A 25,363-nucleotide genomic window follows, 5' to 3' on the forward strand; every position below is an offset into this window, starting at 1 on the left:
TCTTACCACTGGGCGGTAAGCCCAGTGTTAATTTTTTTTTTTTTTTTTTTTCTTTTCACATTTTTTTAATACATTTAAATATTTTTAAAAAATAAAAAATATTTACCAATACACTTAAAAACACTTTCTTAATCACTAAATAAATAAAAAAAAAAAAAATTTATCAGCGGTCAAATGGAGCGGTCAAAACCGGTAGGCAAAGTAGCTTTATTCTTCGACTTGTACCTTCCTGTATCTTAAAAATGTATATAACATCAATAGAAATGAACAGTTTAAAACAATACTCAATCCAACGTCTTATTCTTCTGTCGTTCATTTCTATCATATTTTCTTTTATTTCAGTCACATTTTTACTTCTTAGTTGAATATTAAACATCTAGTTAGCCTGACAATCCAAAATATCTATCCTTGATAGAAGGGATGGAGTGCAAAATCTTTTCTACAATCTGCAGACGTTTCATACTCAAGTGGAGGAAGAAAAATTTCCTGCCATGCTATTTGAGACTTTTCTTCTCGCCGTTTAGTATGCAAAAATTTTCTAATTTCACTTCTGCATCTTGTTTTTCTTCTTCTCTTTCTCGCATGTTTCTTTTCTTTCTACGGCTCAATCGCATATTTGTTTTTTTTCTTCGGCTCAACAAATAGGTATATTTCTTCTTCGTTTCCCTTCTTCCCCGTATGATTTCTTTCTTCATTTCAGATGTATTTTCGCATCTCTTTTTTTTTTCTTCTTCGTTTCTTTTTGGTTTGAAGAGAGGAAGAGAGCGAGTTGTCATGTGCGTGTGAATGACAGTGTGCGACGGAGAGGGAAATGGAGGATTGTGGTGGCTAGGTCTAGTAGAGACTGTCTTCAATGTGAAGTGGTGGAGGTGCAATGGCTTGGGTGGTCGCGTACGGCTGCGCTGGTTGAGAGAAATGGGAGAAACTCATTTCGGATAGGTTTCCGCGGTGGATAGATATGGCTGCGTGTGGGGGACATCGGTGGTGGCTGGGTTGGTCGCCGGCATGAGGGGGAGTCGCCTGTGGTGGTCGTGATGGTAGGTGGCCGAGTACGGCGGCGCCGGTTGAGAGAAATGGGAGAAATCCATTTCGGATGGATTTCCGCGGGGGAGAGATAGGGCTGCGCGTGGGAGACATCGATGGTGCCTCGGTTGGTCATCGGCGTGAGAGGGACTCCCCGGTGGGGGCGGTGAGGCTGGCCAGCGCACGGCGGCGCCGAGCTGGGCTGAAGAAGAACGGACTTTGGGGATGAATCGGGCCACAAAGAGAGACAATATGAAAAAAATTAAATTTTAATAAAATCATTATAAAATCACTACAAAAAAATAATATATGTTGAACAAATATCTAATTATTTGTTATTGATAAATAATAGTCAATTTTTTTTTTTTTTTTTTGGTAAAACTGGATATCTTCCTATATAATATAATGTAGGCATGAATATTTAGATAAGAAATAGCTTTAGATGGAAAAGTCAGGAATGTCCCTAATAACATACAGGATTTCAAAGCCAATTTTTCCCCCACTAGCCGCACCACTTCCTTTCTTTTTACAGAGCCTTGTATCACAATCCCTGACCTTACCAAATTTATAAATAGATATCATCAAAGAATTCTAAGAAGTTGACTGCATTGAAAATCAGTATCAATGTATCATAGTAGATAAAGAAATATAAAAGAATTATCTGCATGTCAACTTTTTTCAAACAAATAAAATATCCAGCATGCTCATCTTAAATGGATTCATTTCCAATAGTCAAGAATCAAATGGAATACAAAATAAATAAATAAAATAATAATAATAATGACTTCAAACCCAATGTATTTAGCCATCAGTAGATAATGTGCGAGAATTGGTAGGATAACTCCATGATATCAAAATTTAATAATTATAAGCTATTGCATATTTAATATGAATAATACAAGAAAGAAAACTTTAACGCGCATATAGGTGTTCAAAAGGCATATGTCAGTATGAATTGGAATATTTTCAAACAACTTTCTATAACTAACTAAAGGCTCCAAGATTAACCTAAAAGATTCACATCTCAGGACCCATTCACCTATATGTCCCAATTTCTGCAATCATAACCCCAGATTGAGGTTTTACTTTTGCAATCCCAAAATCAGTTACCTTAACAACTTGAAAGAAAAAAATTAAGGTTGTGTTTGGATGTTGAAGTGAGTTGAGTTGAGTTAAGTCGAGATGATAAAATATTGTTAAAATATTTATTTTTAATATTATTATTATTTTAGAATTAAAAAAAATTAAATTATTTATTATATTTCTTCCCTGCTATGTAAGACCGTTGAGAAAATATTATAAATAAGAAAGATTTCAAACAATAAAAAGAACATTATTCGTACGTAAATTCCATTAAAGCAAACTGATCATCAGCTAATTCCAAGCCGATTTTGTTGCTTTTATCGTCCCTTCTCTGGCTAACGCATACATGACTTCTAGCTAGGCTATCTATTATTAGTTACTTCTTTAAAGAGAGAGTCGGGTTTAGTTAATATTTACAATAAATCACAGGACTCGCGCGTTACCACCTTCCTGGCCAACCATATATAAATATATAAGAAGTTGCTTGTCTCAATCATAAAATAAGAAAAAAAAAATTAATGTTAACGAATGTAGTGCATACATGTGAGTGTATTTAATAATGTGTGCAACTTCCATTATATTATATATATAGATATTTCTGTAACATTAACCACCGTCTACGCCATGGAAACATACACGTACATGATTCCAATACATGCCGTATATATGTGTACTACCTATTATATATATAATGAGTAATGTTAGGTCAAACATGCAGCATGTTTAGCATTATTTTTATTGAAAGATAACATCATTAATGATCGAGATCAGGTATAGTTATGATGAGGTACAACGTACGTGATCATGATGATCAGTGACGATAAGTTGCCTTGTTTCTTAAGCAAAATATTTTTTGTTCAATCTCTGGCCAATATTATCTATTAATTAAAAATGATTAAAAATTAAGGTTTATTTTTTATTTATTTATATGTGCATTATTAATTAACTAACACCATGTTATAGGCTTTAACAAGATTATGATACGATAAGATTCTCTATGTCTTCTACATGCATCACTTCTATACATTTTTACACAATAATGTCGACCACTCAGTTTTTTCTTCTTCTCTTCCTTTTTTTTTCACCATAGAGTTGTGGGCGTGATATTATTTAATTATGAGGCTACAATTTGTGGAATCATTTGGTGGTTATCATGGAATTAGCTTATAACTAATTTAATTCATATATTTTAATGATACTGGTCATAATTATATATACAAAACAAGAAAATCAAATTTGTATGCACTTACTTAGTATCTATTAGTACGTCATGTAAACCTTCATTGTTAATCATGATGATCATAATACATAGTCTCCAAACTTTACTTTTAGTAACGAAAAAAACAATTAAGTAATATTTAGTCGTTTAAAAAATAAACTGTAATTTGAATTAGTTTGTCTTCCAAACTTGCTTGAACCTATAATTTATTTAAACTTATTACTATTTAAATTAGTAGTTTCTAATTAGAATAATCTATATTATCTTCATAGACATTATCATTAAATTCTCTTCTTCTACACTATATGTTTATATTTTAAAACAATTTAATACAGGATAAACGTGCCTCGCACGTAACTTCACCGCTAATATATATATACATACGTGAATTATATTTTTATGAATTACTCTTTTATTTTATTTTTTTAGTCATTGCATAAGTAATTTGATTCACGTCAACCAAAGTAATTGACGTAGGTACCCAAAAAAAAAAAAAAGGCAGCTGATTTTAAGCACTTTATAGAAGAATTTTGGAGGATCCTTGAATGCAATTTTTGGATGCAGTTTGGATATTAAATCTATTTCAATTCATCTTATTTAATTATTATAATTTTTTTTAATTTTAACATAAAATATAATAAATAATTTAATTTTTTTAAATTTTAAAATAATAATAATATTTTATTTAATTTTTAATATTTATCTCAATTCAACTCAACTTAATTTAACAATCGGGGTAATAGATCTCAAATCAATTATTATTGTTGACAGAAATGCATCTTTGAGGTAAAGACGTGATCTTTACTGTCAATTCGTGTGTACTAGTGTTTGCAAATGGATTAAAGAGATAATGCCTGTTTTGGTTCCAAATATCTCATTTTATATAATTATTATAATAATATAATAAATAATTTAATTTTTTTAAATTTTAAAATAATAATAATAAAAATTATATTTTAACGATATTTTATTTAATTTTTAACAAAATATCTTATTTTATCTCATCTAAACTGTGTAACCAAACGAAACATATCACTGGCGCATTTAATATGACAACAGGTTTGCTTAGTTCTTTCAATCTTTGTCCGCAACTTTCCACCAAAGAATATTATGTCATGTTGTTAGCAGTTTCTAAAACTTATAAATTGAAGCCAATTGTAAGGATCGGACATCAAATGCTTAAAATCATTTATTTAAAGAAATGGGCAACCAAATTATGGTTAAGTGGACATAGGCTTGATGAGTGGAGCTCATCCCTGTCATAATCCATTATGGTAAGTTGAGATTGCATGGCAGATTCTTTTATGCTTTTGGCCAATTCATGATTTATAATTAGACACCAACGTTTGACACTGTATACAAAGTTGGACAACAAACACCAAAGCACTACTAGTGCTTGTCTTCATATATTCATAAATTAAATATTATCAGATATTATAACATCCATCGCATTCCGTAAAAAAATAATTTGTACAATTTTAAAGTATGTAAATCTGAATAATGTTATTGTAATGTATTTATACCACACAATACTTATGTGGTATAAGTTGATTTAAAAAATAAATTTTAAAATTTGAATCTTATAAATTAAATCTTATTATTTAATTTAGGTGACATGACTATATCTGACTTAGTGCATGTTTGGAATTGCAGTAAAAAATATAACTTATAGTTTTAAGACTTATAACTTATGGCTTAATTAATAAGTTATACTATTAAAAAGTTATTTATTATTTGATAATCATATGTTTAAAGCACTTTTTAATATATTACATTTGTTTGTAAATAAATTAAAAAAAAATACTTTTTAAGATAGAAATAACCATATCCTTAAAAGATTAAAAGTTGTATAGATATTTTTACCTATTATTTTTTTTTTAAAAAAAATTGAACTACATTTCAGATTATCTAGAAAAATATGTTTGAAGAAAATACTCTTCATAAATGATAATTTTTCTCAAACGTACTTTTAACTTATTTAAAATTAAAAAAATACTTTAATACCCCAAAAACCTAATTTTTTTCCTAACAAAACTTTTAAAACTATTTAAATTCTGTTCAAGACACCTACCATAACCCCTCTAAATTAGAACTTGCACTATATCTTACCGGACTTTGTTTTTTTGATAGCTTTTAGTCCTAAGATTCGGACCAAATGCATTTGATATTGATGGGGTGCCGACTGCTGAGTCATAAGGAGAGATTTGGATTCAAAATCTACCTCAATTCGTCTCATTTCATCATTATAATTTTTTTAAATTTTTATACAAAATATAATACATAATTTAATTTTTTTAAACTCAAAATAACTTTTTTAAATTCTCAAATCAAATATAATACATAATTCAATTTTTATTTTATTATTTACTACTCATCTCAACCCTAAACTTGTCTACAAATCTCTCCTAAATCTTAAGCATTTCCTCCTGCTCTCGGTTACTCCACCGAAAACAATATTAAAAAGCACAGAAAATCCAAAATCCACAACCGAGAGCACAACAGCCTTCAGATGCTCTTTTCTTTGGGTGTTTTCTCCTATCTACTTTCCTCGTTCACTTCACCACTCCGTAGCAATGGCTACTACTCTTCTCGTCTCAAACCCCTTCTCTCCCTTACCTCACCGCTCCTTTGGTCATAAGCGGTCGACCCACCTACTCAGACGGCCTGCCTTTACCCTCAAAACTCTGCGCATACCCTCTTTCAAGGAATCCTTCCATAGTTCACCATTTGCTTCCAATTCCAATTCTAATTCCAATTCCCTCCCATTATTCACCCGGAGGTTTCAGCTGGCCGCCCGAATTTCCACGGGTGATACGGAGACAAAGATATCCTCCGATGATGATGATGATGATGATGATGATGAGTCTTCAGCAGTGTTGTTGATGGGCGAGGACTCCGCCTCGTTCGACTTGGCCCAGCAGAAGATATCTTCTTGGATATATTTCTCTCTTATTCTTGGAGTGGTTCTGTTTGTGCTTGACTTTGTTTGGATTGATAACTCGACTGGCTTCGGCAAGGCCTTCGTCGACGCTGTTTCGGGACTTTCGGGCAGCCATGAGGTGATCTCTTTATCTATTTTGTGGCTGCGGGGAGGGAGTTCTATGCTGATAGCAATTGATGCATTCTTCCAGTTTTCACGCTTACCATCTGTTTGCTTACTGAGAAAAGGTGTGGGTGGGTAACCGTTGATCATCCTTGTGTCACTCGACATAGTCCAACATATCCCCCATAAGCTTTGCTACCATCTACGGATTGCTCTCTCTTGTAACAACTTTCTTCTTACGTACTAATCAACTTTCAAGAAAGACAATTTCATGTGGCAACCTCGTAGCTTAGAGATGTTACTTTTATTTAATTAAGTGAATAAGCATAATTGCAGTCACTTTTTTTTTTTTGGTTTAAAAAAAAAGAGAATACTTTGCAGTCGGACGAATCTGATTTTACGTCAAGACAAGCCATGGAACCAAAAAGCTAGGCTCAAATCCACAATACCTCCTCCTTTCTTCCCTTAGCTCCCCCTTCTCACTCTTCTCTTGTCAGAATCTTCAATTAATTATGGTCAAGACATCTCTCTTCAATGTCCAAGAAGTTCAACCGTGTAAGCATTTATTCTTAACGGGTGTCCATCAGTCTACTTAGTGAGCGAATGCTAGTGTTTTAGTCTTTACTGGTCATAAGTTTTGCAGGGAGTGCTAAAATTTTCATGAAGCTTGGTTCTTCCCATTGGACAAAAATTTTGTTTGTCCAACATGTGATTCGTATGACATGCTACCCAAACATTAAATAAATTAAAAAAAAAAAAAATAGCATGACAAATTGTTATTCTCACTCAATTTTCTTTTAGTTTACAGAGCTCTTGATAAAAAACATTGTATGCTAATGGGCTATGGAACTTTCTATTTTCTGCAGGTTGTGATGTTGACCCTCGTTCTCATTTTTGCGGTTGTCCACAGTGGCTTGGCTAGTCTCCGAGATGTGGGTGAAAAACTCATAGGAGAACGTGCTTTCCGTGTTCTGTTTGCAGGGACATCTCTACCGTTGGCTGTTAGTACTATTGTGAGTTCTCTATTTGAAGCACGGGAGCTTCTTCCTCCAAGTTAGCTTGATGTGTTGCCTTTTCTTTTGTTTCATTCTTGCCTTATATAATTTTCGGCTTTGATGCAGGTGTATTTTATCAACCACAGATATGATGGACAACAATTATGGCAGCTCCAGAGTGTTCCTGGGCTTCACCAATTCGTGTGGCTCTCTTCTTTTATCTCTTTCTTTTTCCTCTATCCTTCAACCTTTAATTTGTTGGAGGTAGCGGCAGTTGAGAAGCCTAAAATGCATCTTTGGGAGACTGGGATCATGAGAATCACGAGGCACCCACAGGTATAAGACCCACCATCTTGCTTTCAATTAAAGATGTGTTTACTAAGAATTGGAAGACGAAGGGCATTGGGATAAATGCTGGTTTTGTCTTTGGTGGTCTTGACCGCCTACAATCAACTTCAACCTCTGATCCTACTCCTTCAATCAATAAGTCATTCAACCACTGCTTTCCATATGTTCACAAAATCACTATAAGATGTTTTGCACAGAAAAGATGTGTGATGGTGTTTGGACAGAAGTAATTAAATCTGTTTCATTATAGAAGACGCCATTTTCCTTCATTTAGGGTGCTGAGAAAACTGAAATTGTTTATACATCTCTAATGGACTGCCAACATAACAATACCAGACACCATGTCCCTTCATACGTTCCTTTTCTTTTTTGGTGTTCAATGTGGGTCAATAGGCCTGAATGTAAGTTAACACCGCACACGTACACATGAATAGAAATGCATAGCCGGCCACACGAACATTTTACTAACCAGTTTAAGGTTGTGTTTATTTTCAGATGGTTGGGCAGGTAGTCTGGTGCCTGGCTCACACCCTTTGGATAGGAAACTCGGTGGCTGTAGCAGCCTCTGTTGGATTGATTGGACACCATCTCTTTGGTGTTTGGAATGGAGATAGGAGGTTAGCTATACGGTACGGCGAGGATTTCGAATCTGTGAAAAGGCGAACAAGTGTAATTCCATTTGCAGCGATTCTTGAAGGCCGTCAAAAGTTGCCAAAAGAATACTACAAAGAATTTATTCGAGTTCCATATTTGACAATCACAGCATTGACATTAGGTGCATATTTTGCACACCCACTAATGCAGGCAGCTAGTTTCGGTCTTCATTGGTAGGATACAGATTCATTCATCTGCTGTTGTATCGGATGACACGCGATTTTGGTTTTTGGATTTGTATATAATCGATATACCAAAACACTTGCTTTTGTCCCGTGCACACTCTACAAGTTCTACCATTCAGGAATAATGGATTTTTCGTTCAGATATTTATGGGGATTATAGACTTGGTTCTCTTTAACAAAGAGGACTTGCTTGAGGATTTGACACAAGCTATAACTATGAGCTGTCTTAAAATCATTTTAAGAAATAATAAAATAACAAAGACATTTACTTGAAGACCACAACAAGGAGTAGTTTTTGTATTAGGCATTTCATCAAACAATTGGTCTACACTAGGTGAAGCCGACAATCAACCGTTGCCAGGGGCGTTGGAGTCGTCATCTGCCAAAAGGATTACCAGTTTGAAGTGAATAAGATAACACAACTTTAGATAAGAGAAGGGGAAAATAAATTATATCAAGAAGAGAATGGATACCGAAAAGTGTGTAGGACTTAGGGGAAGGAAAAATATAGGAATTAAGAAGTTACGGGTGATGGATGATGGAAAAATGAGTATGGAATGCCTTGTATTTTCACTGTATAAAAGTATCTCGTGTACTTAAAATTCTTATATTAATAATAACTTTAAATGATATTTGCAGTTATAAAGTGCATAAATTTTCAAAAACAAAAAGGTAAATATGAGATCTATATAAAAATTTTAATTTTTGATAATAAATTTTACTATTTTTTAAAAGAAGTACGCGATATTTGTACAATCCATAATTATATTTATGGAAAAAATACTCATAAATAATTCTACTTAAGAGATGACATGGAATGCAAATTACTCATAAAAAAATTTGTATTTTATAAAAATATTATAGTTATAGCTACATGTGTCGAAAATTCATACATAGTGTGAGGGAATAAAATACATCATCCAAAAATGGTTCTCAAGGTCCAGCCCATCAAAGGCCCACTACTAGAAGACAAAATAAGAGAGAGAGAAAGGGGACAAAAAGGAACAAGGGGGTGAGGTTGTCATAAGGCAGAGAGGTGTCAGAAGAAAGTAGGAAATGAAGAGACAGTCAAACACGCAAAGCAAACATTCCTTACCACTACTGAGACGCACGCACAAAGATGGTTAGATAAAAGGGATAGAGTGCTTACGGTTTTGTGGACTTTTTCTTTTGAATGCTTGGGGGGTCTTCTTCGACTTCTTCTTCAACTTCTAAACAGAGAACTCCAAGGGGAACAACTTCTCCAACAAATAGATCTCTAGCTCTTATTGTACATGGAGAAATGAGAGACTGTAAACAAGCATATTATAATGGAATCTCCTCTCTCCAAACCTCCGTGAACATAGGCCCAATACTGAATCACGTAAATTTGTGTGTCCATATCTTTTTATTTTCTCAACATTTAAATATTGTTCACCGTCATGGATGTACGCACGGGCACCATACAGCCGTATCAGGGGCCCCACACCTCATCGATAGAGGCCCTACCCACTTCAGCATATTTGGAAATGAATCTTTCTTTCTTTCCGGACTGCACCTTTCTCGGAGGTAAACACACCATTTTGAAAAATTTCTAACGACACCGTAATGGAATGATTGGTTTGATCAAAGTAAAAAAATATAGGGAGTAAAAATGCCAAAATTACAGTTAAGGAGTTAACATGTGCAATTGGCCAAATCGCAATGACTATTTTAATATTTAAGGCTAATCTATCTATAAATTCAAGCTAATGAATTTTGAAATAATTTTTTTTACCTTTTATACATATTCATACATAAATACATATACAAAGGGTAAAAACTATAACTCTGTGAAAAATTATTTGTATACTTTTTTTTTATTAGGTCTCATTTTTTCTTAGAAGGCATATACGCCAAGTCTTTTATCTAACAATTTTCTTATTCCACACCTCCAAAAATATTATTCATATATATATATAAGAATAAATATATATAATATATCCTAAAATATATCTTTTAAATATATATTATATATATAATAACTCCAAAAATCTTTTTCTTATATATATTATTTTTTAAATATATATATATTTTTATTACTTTATTGGTTGTGACCCCAATTTTTTTTTTTTTTATACAATTCGACCCCTAACTCGTCTCTACCTTAGTCGATGAATATACACTAATTTATATATGAAATTAAATGCACCCAACTAATGTCAGAAGAATTGTGTGGGGAGCAAGAACGCAGGAACTACCATGTTGGTGAGCCTGTGGACTGAATTCATTGTAATGTTGTACAGTACCTACGTTGAGAACTCTGATGAAAAAGGTATGGACTTTTGGCGAGTAGGATGGAAAAAGGTCAAAACATCTGTAAACGTAGTGAGTGTGCTTTAGGTAAATATGCGACACTTCTTGTGTTCTTTGGTGAGTAGGGACATCCACTGCTCAACAGTATAGAGACAGAGAGATATTCCCATATTTAGTGAGAGAATCTTGGGCTGGAAGTTGCTTCAGTTATGATTGATTTTAGTGCTCGATCTCGGGGTATCTGATGCCCATCTCTCCTCCTCCCAAGCTAAGTGCGCGTGTTAAGAGAGAGGTTAGTTTTTCTTTCACTTTCGTTTGTTTCCGTTCTCTACCGACAAATTTCAACCTGTTGATAATGGGTTTGAGTTCATTTCATGATTTCTGGTTCTGGGTTTTGTTCACGACCGTGATCCATCGCTTTATTGATTTTTTTTTTTTAAAGAAATATATTGCGCGCCTGCTTATTTCAATTCTCTAACAATATTGCCTGATTCTCGACGAATTTGATCCGATGGATTAACTGGTATGCATTTAAAGATGCAAGTATTGTTTCTGAGAGAGGGGGGAGGGGGGAGGGGGGGGTTCACTGGGTCAGTGTGCTAGATTGGGATGGGGATCTTTTCAAGAGTTTGAATCAGGTTTGAGAATCTACCGACGCAATACTTCAATTCAAAGATGAAATTTCAATTCAGAAGATTTTCATATTTCTTTTCGTTCTGAGTTTTTTCTACGGAGTGAAATGATACTTCTGACATTCCCAGATGAATTAGAGTTTTAACAAGCTATGCTTGGTGTTCATCAGAACATTTTGAGTCTCTACATTAATCGATTCAAGACATTAACAATGGCTTACGAGAGGTTTTCTTACATACATGCCATCTTCGGTTTGTATTTAGGTCCTTCCTTCAATGGAATAAGATTTTAATATTGTATTTTGCAGAAATTGACGACCAAGAACAAAATCTTTTTTAATTTTTTTATAAGAACAAAATCTTAAAATTAAAAAAGGAAATCATTATTTCAGACTGTGAAGGCCATTGGTGTTCATTGTTAGAGATGAAATGATTCATGGGCGAACATTCTGTGACTCATTACTTGACATGCTTTTATTATTGGTGAAACTGCCGTTAATGCATTTTGAGTGTTACAGCGATACGGTATAACTCATCCTAGTTTAAAGAGGTTATGTAGGTAAAATAAGATGATGTGAAGTCCATGTATTAGGTGTTTCTTGTGTATACTCCCTGTGTACTCGGGCTATGCCTATTACATTGTTATTAATAAAGCTATTACTTATCAAAAAAAAAAGATGATGTGAAGTCCATTGCTTAACATACTTATTCTGGTAAGGTGAAATTTTTTTACGTGACCAATTTCTTGCATTGTCTAAGTCGGGAAACTCATAACTAGGCTCCTAACAAGGATGATCTTGATGTGTATGATTGTTGTACCAAAATAAAAGATTGTAACAATTAAATTGATGAAGAGTGAGAGTTCTGTAGTCTAATTCAATTTAGTGGAATAAGTAGTTATTAAAAAAAATCATTTTAGCAGAATAAGACAGTAAATAAAGAAATTTTCACTGATATAAGTATTATTCTTGAAATATAATCATATTTGTTTTTTGTTTGGGGGCGGGGGCGGGGGCGGGGGGAGGTTTAGTACATCTTTTGGATGCTTTCGCACTTAATTCCTAATGATGTATTGTTTTAACACGTCAGTGCATTTACCAAAGTGTTTAATAAAGGTGCTTTAGAGAGTGATGTGCCTCAAGTCACTGTAAAATGAATTTTCTTGTCAAATTTTTACTTACAAAATAATGAATTTTCATTACATCATATTTCTGAAATAGGAATTTGGAGATAGAACATTGGATATATTCTGCATGTATTCTCTTTCTTTTTTTATTTGCACCACAGCCTTAAGTTATGCTAAAAGTCTTGGTTTTCTTTCACAGTTGGAACAAAAGTTTTATGTGCTTGTTAGTTTATGGTGCACTGCTAGCCACTTGTTGTCTTCACCATATAAGCACACAATGGGGACATTGGCCTCCTGAACTTTGGTTAAGTGAAATTTATTGAAGCCAAATGTTACAATAATCTGAAGTGCAACTTGCTTGTTTGAATCCATAGATTCTTTTAATTCAATGGGAAAGGAAACACATTTGAAGGATGGAGTCAGCAATGAGGATTGCTCTTCTATCGAGAGTGAAGAATTGGGGTCTCACCCATGTCATAGTTTTGACAAGGAGGCAGGCCTGCCAAGTTGTCGTGTGTGCCAATGTACTGAATCTGACAAAATGGGGGATGCTGTTTTAGGATTTTTGGGCATCTCTCCTCCATTACAAGATGCAAGTAAAAGCTATGGGGAGGTTCAGCCTGATAGAAAGGAAGTAATCAAAGATATTGAAAATAAATTTTCTCTAAAAAAGAATGGAGGAAGAGAACGTGGGCTTGTGGAGTTTATTGGCCCTGATGGGGAGGTTTTCATTTGTAATACAGATTTGGAGATGGGCTCGTGTCACCACCAAGACACATTGGTAGAGCTTGGTTGTTCTTGCAAAAATGACCTTGCTTTAGTACACTATGCTTGTGCTTTAAAATGGTTTGTTAACCATGGATCCACTGTTTGTGAAATCTGTGGATGTGTTGCAAAAAATATTAGAACTGCAGACTTCAAAAAGGTTGTGGGTTCTTTAAAGGAATTTGAAGCATTGAGAGAAAGGACTGCTAGTGGAGAACCCAGTCCTGCACCCTTGCGTACAAATCAAGGTGTAGATCCCGATGCTGTTGCTGCCATCCGAAGGCAACGGCTTAGTGAGATTTCATTGTGGTTTATTCCACATAATAATAGTAACTATAATAATTCTGCTGCAGTTTCACAGGTTGTTTCTGAACAACCTTTGAATACTGTCTCAGAAGATGTTGTCCCCGACGAAAATCCTGCAACCAAGTGGGCCGTGGAAGGTACTGGGATTCTGCTTGCTACAGGACTTCTTACTGTTACTCTTGCATGGCTCATTGCACCTCGTGTTGGGAAGGTACGTTCTTCTTCCTAAGCATTGGGAAGGTATGGTAGATTAAGCATTCTTTTAGTGTATTAAGACAGTGCAGACAGGGGGAACTTTGCATTGGCAGTTATTAGCTCATCTTATGTGTAAAGGTATTTAACTATTTTGGTTTGCACTAAAGTACATGCACAAGTATAGGCAACTTGTGCCATTCAAGAAGATCATGACATTGTTTGTAACGGACTTAATGTCCGTGACTTTCTACTTTCAGTTGTAAACTATAGTTAGGTAATTCTCATGTATACTCCTTGTGTACTTGGGCTTTGCCTATTATTATGAATAAAATTTCTTGATTACCAATAAAAAAAAGAAGAAGATCATGACAGATGATGAAAATGATAGGAAATCGACAGAATATCATTCCCCCATCCCTCTCCACCACACCCCACTTTTTGATAAAGAAAATAATAGTTTCTCTGTCTATAACTGTGTATTTGTGCATTATCATGTTAATTCCTAGTCCTGCTGTTGGCCTGGGGTTGCCACATGCTACTGACTTGACAAATCTTGTGCCAACTATCATTTTCTGTCTGATAGTTTACTGTGAATTCGATGTCCTCTTTTACTTTTTTTTTTTTTTATAAGTAATGTCCTCTCTTATCAAAAAAAGAATTCGATGTTCCTCTCTTTTCTCCTCAGTTGGCAGGATTTCTTTGAAGTATCAAATGGTATGTTTGGCGATTATCTTCAAGACACAAATATACATTAAGACCACATTTGGTTTTCCTCTCAGGCACACTAGAATTTACTCTCCAGCCTAGAAGAGATCTAGAGAGAGAGAACATTAGGTGTAAGGAGAAGAAGATGCTTAAACTTTTTTTTCTCTTCTCCTTAATTTCCCTCTGCAGCATTGGTGCATTTTTGCTTTTTTTTTTGTGTGACCCATGGCAAGAGAACGTGTAAAATAGTCAATAAACTAGGAATCTGACCATATAGACTGCTAACAATTTTGATCAGAAGGCGCTGCTTTTAACTCCAAAGAAAATGCTTCCATATTGGTTTTGAGATTGCTTCTTGTGTTTATCATTTAAATCACCATGTCTTTTTTTTTATTTTTTTATTTTTTATTTTTATGAGTAAGTCACAATGTCTTTATTGTACGCTATATTTGATATATTCCACTTGTTGTGCAGAAAACTGCCAGAAGTGGCCTTCATATTCTCCTTGGAGGCATTTGTGCTCTAACAATTGTGGTTTTCTTTCGCTTTGTAAGTGGATTACTATTTGTGAACATGCTTCTGGTCCTCCCTCCATTTACTATGATCATTTGCATTTGGTTTAATGTATTGACAGATGCTTGACTTTCTTGATGAGCAATGGGTACTAGAACACATTAGATTATAGAACTTCGATCCTCTATCGCTATGGTTCTGTTTAAAGGTTTTAGCCATTTGTTGTTTTTTTATGTGAGCGACATAAGGATAATAAAAGTAAAAAACAGGATCCTAAGACAGTTATTCTATCTGTTGAATAAAAAAACAATGCCATATATTCCCTTAATGTGCATTTACAAAACTACATGAAGGTCTATTGCAAGGAAGAGATTAGATAAGAGTTCTTTTTAAACAGATAAGAGTTATTCCTTATCTGTTAGTTGTGGTCTTCTAGACTTGGTTCACCTTTGACAACAAAATTTTGCTAATTCTCTTCAAATCTTTGTTAGAATAGGGTCTACTATAGTTTAAAGCTAGGTTTTGTAGCGACATCCTTAGATTCCATTCAATAATATATAAGAGGCCTTGTTTGGTTACATAGATGAGATGACATGGGAAATTTGTGAATAGTATGAGATAATTTGTTAATAGTAGTGAAATGGTTTGAGTTAAGATTTTTATGGGGTTTTGGGAAAGGAGAGAGAAAAAGTTGAACAAAAAATTATAAAGTTCAAAGAGGGTTAGAATATAATTTTTTAATATTATTTTTGTTTTGGGATTTGAAATTTTTTTTTTTTTTGTTTGAAAATTTGGAAAAGTTGTAATGATTAAGTAATGATTAGATGAAAAAGTTGAAAATTTGAAATTGAAAAATGTTTGTGTTTGAATGGTGTTTGGATGTTGAGATGAGATGAGATGAGATTGCTTGATAGGTTTGTGAAACCAAATCAGGCCTAATATGTGTCTGAATTAGATTTTTTCTTTTTTCTTTTTGTTTTTTTTTTTGTTTTTTTTGTTTTTTTTTTTGTTCTAGGTTAAGTGGTTTTATTTTACCTTGCTGGCATATTAACATTTCTTCTCAGAAGCCCAAGTTCATACATGTTTATAATATAATGGGTTATAAAAGTACATTGTTCACTCTTGGAATTCGCACATTAAAAAATGGAAGCTGGGGTCTTGTTTTGTGTACATTGCATTCACTCACATGCACATATCAAGTCTACTCATAACATTACTTGGATTAACAATGTGCAAATGAGTAGTACAGCTCCTTTAGCAGAAATTTCAATAACATCAAATTCCAAAGGATTGGGATCATCAAAATCCAAGGATTTTTTCCCCTTTTATGGGTAGGTAAAATCCTCAAAGTTCATTCCCTTTTTGTTGGACTTGTGTTCCTGCCAACCTTCATCTCTGCTCAAATGATCAGCTTCCTATATTGTAACTGTCTCAACTCAGATTGAGGGAATAAGGCAAATGAGGAAGTGCTGAGTAATTTAGTGGGAGGAAAGAGAGTACGAGTTTCTAAGATAAAATTGTGCAGAAGATGAAAGCAAGGGACTATTTAAGGAAGGGGTAGAATAGAGGTTTTGTCAGAAGGGCCTTGTATTCTGGTGTACGGGAGTCAATTTCATTCATTCTGGTCATGCTGTTTTTCGGCTTCCACTTTAAAATAGGCTATCCATAATGCTGTTGATTCTTCATACATACACAGACATGCGTATACAAACATAATGTACATAGAATATTACACAAGGCATGTGAACTTGCAACCTTTTCACTATTGCTAATGGATAAAAGCTGTGGGTATCTTTCTATATAATGGTATCCATTATTGAACAGAAGAGGCTTTTTACATCTGCAGGTGTTTATTATTATTGAGGAAAGAAAACTTGTAAAAAAAAATTATTGAGGGAAAGAGAAGAAGAAATGTAATATATATGCCGAGATTTTTGCTCACCTTTGAGATGTTGCCTGAAACTGTAACATAGATTTTTCTTGCTTCGTATTTATTTATTTTCTTTTTCTTCTCCCCATATACCATTGATTATAGGGTTTCTTGTTGGAACTGCCTTTTTGAAGTTATCAAACCTTATTTTAGGACAAATTCAGAGTGGTTTGCATCTGGGTTTGTATATAGCATTCAACAGAAAGCTTGTCTTTTCTCTCTACTCTTAAGTTTTATGTACATGGAATCTTTCTGTGAGTTCATTGAAACATCTTAGAACAGTGAAACTATTTTCTAATTGAATACCAAGTGGAATATGCAATGGTAGACTTTTTTCTGTCTGTATACTAATCTGGGTCTGAGAGTTTTTCGTATGAATTATGCAGTTTGTGCTTACCAGAATCAAGTATGGACCTGCACGCTACTGGGCAATCTTGTTCGTCTTTTGGTTTCTTGTCTTTGGTATATGGGCTTCACGGACACATGGCACTCATTCAGCATGATCATGTCAGCATAATGTTTATCCATGTCAATCACCCCCTTTTTTTTGGCCATTGTAGAACTGCATTTTATTTCATAGATGTCTCCAATGCACGAACAAAAACTGAGTTATTGGTAGACTATTTAAAATGTGTTAAAATGTATAAGCCCATTATTGTAAAGTAGCTCTTTTGTGGGCAATGTTGTTCCGGTGCTACATTTCTATGTTTGTCAACAGCCGGTCTCTGGCTTTACCCTTGCATGGTAAATATTGAGTTTTTAGAGTTTCTGTGTTGTGTAGGTCACACACCCAGAACACACTCTTTGAGGTTGGAAGTAATGTTGGGAGTTAAACCGAGTACCATTTGGTTCTCATGGGATTTCTGCTGTTTTCTTTTCTATCATAAATGTTTTTAAATATAGAAGGGCGTCGTATATAGGCTATGAGAAGGGCCTTGTATATGTGCTGCCAGAAATGGTATGGCTCCAACCTTTGGTATGATGGTCCTACTCACGAGTATGGATGTTTTTTTTTTATGTTCTGTGACCAAACAGTCCCCAAATGTGTTGATACAGCAAAATCTTTAATACATTGTCTTCTTCACCTGCCAATTATGTAATGTAAAAATTGTTGTGAGAGTGGAGATCGGTTAGGCTTAGAAGTCTGAACTCCTTAGTTATGTTTGGTACCTGACGTATTACCTAGATCATGAGTTGTACAAGGTTAATCTTGTTCACTTGTAAAACCGTAAAAGCCTATGTTCAGCTTGGTTTGGTTTAAAAAAAGAGAGCTGCTGCATCTTTTTCGATGGACTGAAAATGGTTCCTCGTCTTGAAATACACTGTCCTCACGTGAACGGTGGATTTTGGGGTGAGCATTTTTAAGAAATCTAATTCGAAGTAATCCCCAGAACTAGACTTCGGGAGGAGCTCATTGTCATCAATGGTGATGACGGTACAAGCAGAATCTGACCTTAGACGTCTCAGTTTGTCCAGAACTTTAAAAACTGCTTTTACCCGACTCACTCGGGAAGATCAACATATTTTTCCGCTACTATTTCCCGTGTGGAATAACTATCTGGTAAGGCTTTCAAGAGGAAAGAATACTGGCAGTGATTCAAAGAACTAAACGAGTGCTATAAGTGAGGGACGAGAGGGAAAAAAAACATAAAAAAACATTGCATGTTCTGCTCAGGGTGGAAAGCAGCTACAGAGTCTACTGGGGGAGGTGGTCTACTGATTGCAGTGTGTTTTTTATTTTTTGAACCACCAATGCTCAATGCTGACTAGTCAAAGTCCCATAACAGTCATCGAGTTAACTCTAAAATGCCTACATGAACTGTTAAATTGAGGTCAACCTGTGGGAATCACTAGTTGGGAATTGGGATTACCAATTATAAAGAATGAACTGCTCCTCTCTCTGGTATTATTGAAACTTTGAATCTCTCCCAGAGAAAGAAAGGGCCAAACAAAGAATGAAAAAAAAATAAAAAAACAGAGAAGAAAAAGGCATGAGAAGAGCTTCACTACCCTTAATCAAATCAAACATTTTCAGAGTAATATCTAACGATATTATAGCTGTCTATAATTGGTAGTTGTATATTGTATATAACGAACTCGTCAACAACAAGAGGAAAAAGAGGAAGAAACGGTAAGAAGAAAAAGTAGATACATGGTACAAGTGTGGATGTAATACAAAAGTTAGTCTAAAGCTGGTGAAGCCCAGCGGCATGAGAAGCCATTAGATAAAAACCCAGTCATTATCATCAACAAAATGGGGAAACTATACAAAAAACAAGGGAAAAGAGATCAAATTTGATATTTGTTAGTTACTCAAGTTCACGCTCGTAGGAGGAACAAAATGACTCCAAATTTCGGATAGACCCAAATTTTCTTCTCCACTCTGCCTTCTTCACTCCTCTACATATCAAATTCTCTGAGAACCAAACCCTGCAATGCAGATGCCAGACAAAATCAATCCTTACTACTTTCATATTTAGAGAACGAAGATGGGCCTGATATTTGACAATAAAGAAACCAACTAAACAGCGAATTCTTGAACCAATTCTAAATTTCTCAATGACAAAGACAAGGCAAAGAAAGAAAGAAAGAAAGAAAGACAAAAACCAGAATGAGAAATGCCAAAGATGCAAAACCTGCTCATGCACTAAAATAACACTCAGACAGCTGTACTGCTAACACACACTCACGCATCCTTCATAAGGTAATCCTACAGAAGCAAACTTGGCATTATGGACATCTAAATCTGTAGTGAAAATAAAAACTCTATCTTGAAGAAAACTTCTACACATTGGCACATCAAAAACTTGCGTGTTGGCAAAGCAGCAAAAAGAAAGTATTAAGAAAACTTCTGAGTTGGCAAAGCAGCAAATATGAGCATGGACGCCACGAAGGAGAAGATATGTGCGGGAAGAATGTCACAGAATGAACTTATTAGTATACTGTGCCTACGAGATGTACTTCATCTAACACACCCATACTATAATTGTATCACCAGTACACTTTTTCTGTAGTACCATATATTTCTTACAAAATCCCTCTTGTAATATACAAGAGAAAACCTAATGAAAAATTAAGATGTAGCTCCTCAGACTTTTCAGATCATCAATATAGGTCCAATAATAACATTAATTCCTCATGTTGCCTTTCCATGTTTTCTTCCTTATGTAATTCTTTATTATCCATTTTTACGAAAATGGAAAAGCAAATGCTTTTGAACTCCAACAATTGATTATCAGTCACTGTTGGTAACCACAAAGAAGATTGTAGAAAGATGCCAGATTATACTCAAATAATAGCTACAGAAACAAAGAAACAAGTTTCTCTGAGTATTTGCTTAATCTGCTTGTTAACTAACTTGGGAAGTTTTAATATATTATCAGAGCTGAGTTCTTAAAACCTATAAATTTTTTCCCAAAGCGTCGGAAACTTTTTAACCAAAATCCAGCGTCCTTGTGGGTCATGCGCTTGACTAATAACCTCTACCAATGTCCATCTATACTATGCCCACAAGATGTTGATCTTCGACCATGCATCTCTTAAAGCCATTTGCTCATGACCACACAGGCTGCACAGCCTCCTGCTGTTTCTCCAGCCACCAGCACCATTAACTCGTTTAGAGGTTGCTGATTTCTTGAATCGATGAATTCTACCCCACCAGGTCTGCAACACGTGCACGCTGCCACCAAACATGCTTCACACACTATGTGAGATAAGCCTCGTTATGCTTGCATACTCCACACGCTTCACATAGATGCACTCCTTACACACAAGTACGTGCTTTACATGGGCACATGCATTGATACTCCAATCAACCAACAGGCCTGAGTCCTGACATGCCTCAAACCCACACACACAGATCGCAATCTGACTCCAACCTGTTTCCTACATGGTCTTGCCAAACCTTGGTTCAGATCATTCAATACTTGTATCCAGTCAACAAGGTCCATATCAAATCTATCCCTTTTTTTATAAGTGGTGCTGTCTGAACCTTAGCCCACTCAACCTTGCCAAGCTCTTCCATCTCACCTAGTCCAAGGTTGGAAAAAAATCAAAAACCTACACATTTGACACTCATGCTATCCATGTTTGGACCTACCATTACACAAACAACATATGCCTACATACAGTTCCCATATGCCTTCACATGGTTTGATAAGCCTCCGATTTAAACCTTGAGTTTGAAGGAGTATGTTAATGTACTCCAGCTACCATTTATACTTCACCTACCATACCACTACTGCAACTATAGAACCTGTATCAAACTTGTATTTCTCTAGTACTACATCTAATATAAACCTCTCTTGTAATACATGACAGAAAATCAAGTCAACGGTAAAGAAGTAGCCCCTTGGACTTTACAAGCCGTGAATGTAAGCTTTTAGGCCAAACCGCATTCATCCCTTGTTTTCTTTCATTTCTATATCCTTCTAGTTTCTCTTTACTTTCTTCTTCCATTATTTTAAAAAGTTCAACGAGAGTGATGATGAGGGGAAGCCATGGAGCATACATATATGGCAATATGATGATTACATATGAGGGTGATATGTACATACCCATGTCTCTGGCAATTGAGGCCACTTTGTGTGTCTGTATAACTACGGAAATGGAGAAACTTGATCTGTACAATTCAGAACAGATTTCCAAAAGCCTATCACTAAAATTAAGGTTCTTTGATGACAATGTCTAAATTTTAAAAGCAGGCTAAAAATCATGAGCATGCATGACACCTATACAGCCTTTCTGGTACATATTTTTTCGAGACAATGATTTCAATTTATATTGTCACATGCCTTCTAGCTCCCTTTCTAGATCAACAAGCACTGAATCATACTTTCTCACTTAATCTTTAAACTAAATTCAAAGAAATTTAACAGCGTTACTGAGCTTGTTTAATTTTCCACTGTATGTTAGAGATATTTGGGAAATGTCTGGTTTAGTTGATTGACATCTCTCTATTCTTCCAACTTATAAAAAAAAAAAAAAAATCTCTCCATCCTTCCAATCTGTGGAATCAAGAATCAGATCTCAAAGAATAACCAGTCATATGGCATATCCTTGCAACATTACTTCCATTCTCTATATTGATATTACTCATTGAAATTTATGATAGATTGTTATTTACACCTCAAGCTTCCAATGATGGAGGCTAGAACATCATGCCACAAACCTTCATTATTTAAACACAGATCAGGAATTAAAAGATACAATGGGCAACAGCAATTAAATATATGAGAAAACCTTAGGAGCGGTTGGGCTGATAACCTACAAATAACAGCCCTCAAATAATTGGTTGCCATGTAGGCTTCACAACTTAGTGATGGTGTGACCGCACTTCACCTGATTCCTCGCCATCCACAGCCCCTCTTGCACAAAAACTCTTTGTTCACTTACAGTAAAGTACAAATTATTTCCAGTTTTTGTTACTCAAAAACATTCAAATCAGATAACTTGAATTTATCCTTCTCTTTTCCTCAGTTTCGATAACTTGAATTTATCCTTCTCTTTTCCTCAGTTTCTGAGATACCAAAAATAGATTAACAAAACCCAGTACCTTGGCCGTAAAATCGTATATGGATTCGGAAGAATCTTCAGCCATACTCTGAGGAGGAGAAGGAGCAGATGGGTTTCCGTAGAAGTACAAGAAAGCGATACCCAGAAAGAGAACAGAGACCCAGTTGGTGAATTTCAACAATTGCAGTGCCTCTCCTCGCCGAAGCAAAATCAAGCCCCTCCCCCTACCTCTCCTTCTGAAGCATTAAAATCAAAGATATGCAGCCAGAGACTCTTCAAGGAGCTTCAAAAGGAAAAAAGAAGTTCTGAAAACGAAACCTTTGCTTTTTCTGAAGCCCCCCGAAAAACTAGGATAAAAAGGATGTTAACTTCCTCTCCAAAATACAGTCTTCTTCTTTTTCTTTTTTTTTTGGAAGCTGGGGAATTTTTACGGATTGAGCTTTGCATAATTTTTCTTGAGGCGGACGCCTAAGAACATTCCTCCCTTTCTGAGCAGTTTCACGGCGAAACCTCAGAGAGCAGACACAGTTTCTTTGGGAACCCAAAAGGAAACAACAGACGACTCGCCAGGAAATGAAGAACTTTGGTAACAACTTGCGGTAAACCTTTTTTAACTGTTCGCCTAAAGAAAAAAGCTGGGAGGAGGGTGGGTTTCGCGGGATGTAGGCGAAATTCAAATGGGAAGAGAAGAAAAACAACGATGATGCACAATGATTGAAAAACAAAAAAATCCACGTCGGTGTGCAATGGTGAGTTTGGAATCGAATCGAGGCGGAAGGGAGGGGATCTGGTTACCTAGGTTTGTGATTTGCTGTGGGTGCATCTATTCTCTATTTGGTGAGATATCTGATGTGGCAACTCATAATAGGAGGGCTGCTTCTCTAGTAAAAACAGCCGGACCGCTCCAAAGCGGCTTTGTAAATATATCGGTTAGTTTAGGATTCTTAATGTTCAGCCAAAGCCATACAAGTGGCTTCAACTTACTTATCAAAGTCTACACCAGATGGTACACCTATTTGTAAAAATCATCCAGGGGATCAAGGGCTCAAGTAAATCTTATGTGTTGACAACAGAAATACAGATCAATAATAGCAATGCATTACACAATGGACTTTTAATGTCATAAACTATTGAGATTACTATGATCAGTTGAATCCACAGTGGGATTAAAAATTCCGAATAAAATATTTCCAACTTCCCTTCTATCTGTCTTGATCACTCTCGATCTGCAAAAAAAATCCTAATCCTAACTTGGCACCAAAATTCCAGACTAAAGGGGAAACACACTTCATTATTTTCTCTTTTTCGTCATACCTCCTTTGAGCAAAGTTACAGTAAGAGATTTTAGGCATTGCTCTGCAGTCTGCATTCTAAATGCAGTTTCTTCTTCTTTTTTTTCATAGAATCCTTTTCCTTTTCCTTTTGGGGTATTGGAGTTCATCACTCCGCAAAACTATTATATTAAAGTAGAACAATGACCGACCAAAGACTGCCATTTGACACATTTGCCCAAAAGAGCCCACCTAAAACAACAAAATCACAAGCTTCAACTCCAATTTATACCTACCAACATCAACAAACACGGAAAGGAGAAAACAGAACAAAGACAAAAACTTGATAAAAAACAGCCATCTGAAACCATGAGACTTCAAATCAAATTTTCACATAACAATACAAGAAGGGCAAATAAAGTAACAGAAAGAAAACCAACAAACCAATATTCAAATAATATAATTACCAGTATCAAGCTAGATAGAAGATATCATCGGTCATTAGAAGAATGTACTGCAAAATCCTCAAAGGGGCATTCCCAAAATCCAATGGGGGCAACCTCAACTCCCTAATTCTGCACTCTCCACCACTCCCACCATCTCCATTTACCCGCCCTAACCGAACCCGGCTGGACCCGACCTTCCTGAACAAATACACCAAATTCCCACCAGAAACTCGCCCATCCCCGGAATCCGAAGATGGGTTTTGGTTGGTCTTGAAAAGGGTCCAACCCATCCCTGCCAGAGACCGAGAAAAGCCATCCATGGTGTCTATTCGGTTGCCCGTAAGCCGGGAGAAGAGAGAGAGTGAGCAACAATCCCAGTTACTCGTGGTGTCGGCGGTTGCTTTGCTAGGGGAATGGGTGGCTTTGATAAAGGCCAGTTTGAAGAGGCCTTTGGAAAGTGTCACAAAGGAACGGAGGTGGGTGAGAGAGGCCGTAGTAAGTGAAGGAAATGGGAGGGGAACGGCATCATTTGGTAAGTAGGAGGATGAGAGCGATGAGGATGACCACGATATGGGGTATGGTGATGATGAGGAGGAGGTTGATGGGGATGAGGAGGATGACGATGATGATGGGTATGAAAAAATGATGTGAGATAGAGATGGAGTGGGGTACAAGTCCATGCCCATGTCTCTGGCTATGGTGGCGAGTCTGTATGTGTCTGTGATGAGCTCTTTTGTTGGGAGGAATAGGAGTAGTGGGGATTTTATTATGGTGATTTTGTCAGCGCTGGTTTTGATTCTCCTTCTCCTTCTCTCCTTGTGACGGGAAAGGACATCATTGGCATCTCGAGCAAGATGGTCATTGTCATCGTGGTCACAGGATTGCTGCAAAGGGTTGTTAATGGTTTCTCCCAAGACCAGAGCGCGTACCAGCTTTAGTGGGAGCATCTTCGCTTTTCCTTTCTCTCTCTCATATGGGAAGGCATTTCCTTATCTCTATTAGTGACAGACTGAATATCTTGAACAATCTTGAACAGCCAGCCGTATCCCCTTTGCTTCTTGAACAAAGAGACAAGGGATGATGGTTTTTCTTCATTTTTGACTATATGTCCATCTTGCTTTCCTAAACTTTCTCTA

At 35.7% G+C, this 25,363-nt stretch overlaps 3 protein-coding genes across 3 annotated transcripts; 2 read left to right on the forward strand and 1 right to left on the reverse strand.

Annotated features, from left to right (window-relative positions):
* The first annotated feature begins 5,775 nt into the window (after window positions 1-5,775).
* On the forward strand, window positions 5,776-8,732 carry LOC108996307 (15-cis-zeta-carotene isomerase, chloroplastic). Its single transcript, XM_018972132.2, has 4 exons — window positions 5,776-6,384; window positions 7,235-7,381; window positions 7,490-7,699; window positions 8,207-8,732. Exons 1-4 carry the CDS (start codon window positions 5,899-5,901, stop codon window positions 8,540-8,542), a joined length of 1,179 nt encoding a protein of 392 aa, XP_018827677.1. The 5' UTR covers window positions 5,776-5,898; the 3' UTR covers window positions 8,543-8,732.
* Window positions 8,733-10,725: 1,993 nt separating this feature from the next.
* Window positions 10,726-17,745, forward strand: LOC108996339. Its single transcript, XM_018972185.2, has 4 exons — window positions 10,726-11,116; window positions 12,957-13,864; window positions 15,028-15,102; window positions 17,383-17,745. Exons 2-4 carry the CDS (start codon window positions 12,971-12,973, stop codon window positions 17,497-17,499), a joined length of 1,086 nt encoding a protein of 361 aa, XP_018827730.1. The 5' UTR covers window positions 10,726-11,116; window positions 12,957-12,970; the 3' UTR covers window positions 17,500-17,745.
* Window positions 17,746-19,012: 1,267 nt separating this feature from the next.
* LOC108996383 lies at window positions 19,013-25,363 on the reverse strand. The gene is made up of 2 exons (XM_018972253.2): window positions 24,249-25,363; window positions 19,013-19,426 (listed from the first exon to the last, which is right to left on the reverse strand). The coding sequence occupies exon 1, from the start codon at window positions 25,172-25,174 to the stop codon at window positions 24,254-24,256; it is 921 nt and encodes a 306-aa protein (XP_018827798.1). The 5' UTR covers window positions 25,175-25,363; the 3' UTR covers window positions 19,013-19,426; window positions 24,249-24,253.

Source organism: Juglans regia, chromosome 1 (genome assembly GCF_001411555.2).
Source record: "Juglans regia cultivar Chandler chromosome 1, Walnut 2.0, whole genome shotgun sequence".
NCBI classification, from domain to species: domain Eukaryota; kingdom Viridiplantae; phylum Streptophyta; class Magnoliopsida; order Fagales; family Juglandaceae; genus Juglans; species Juglans regia.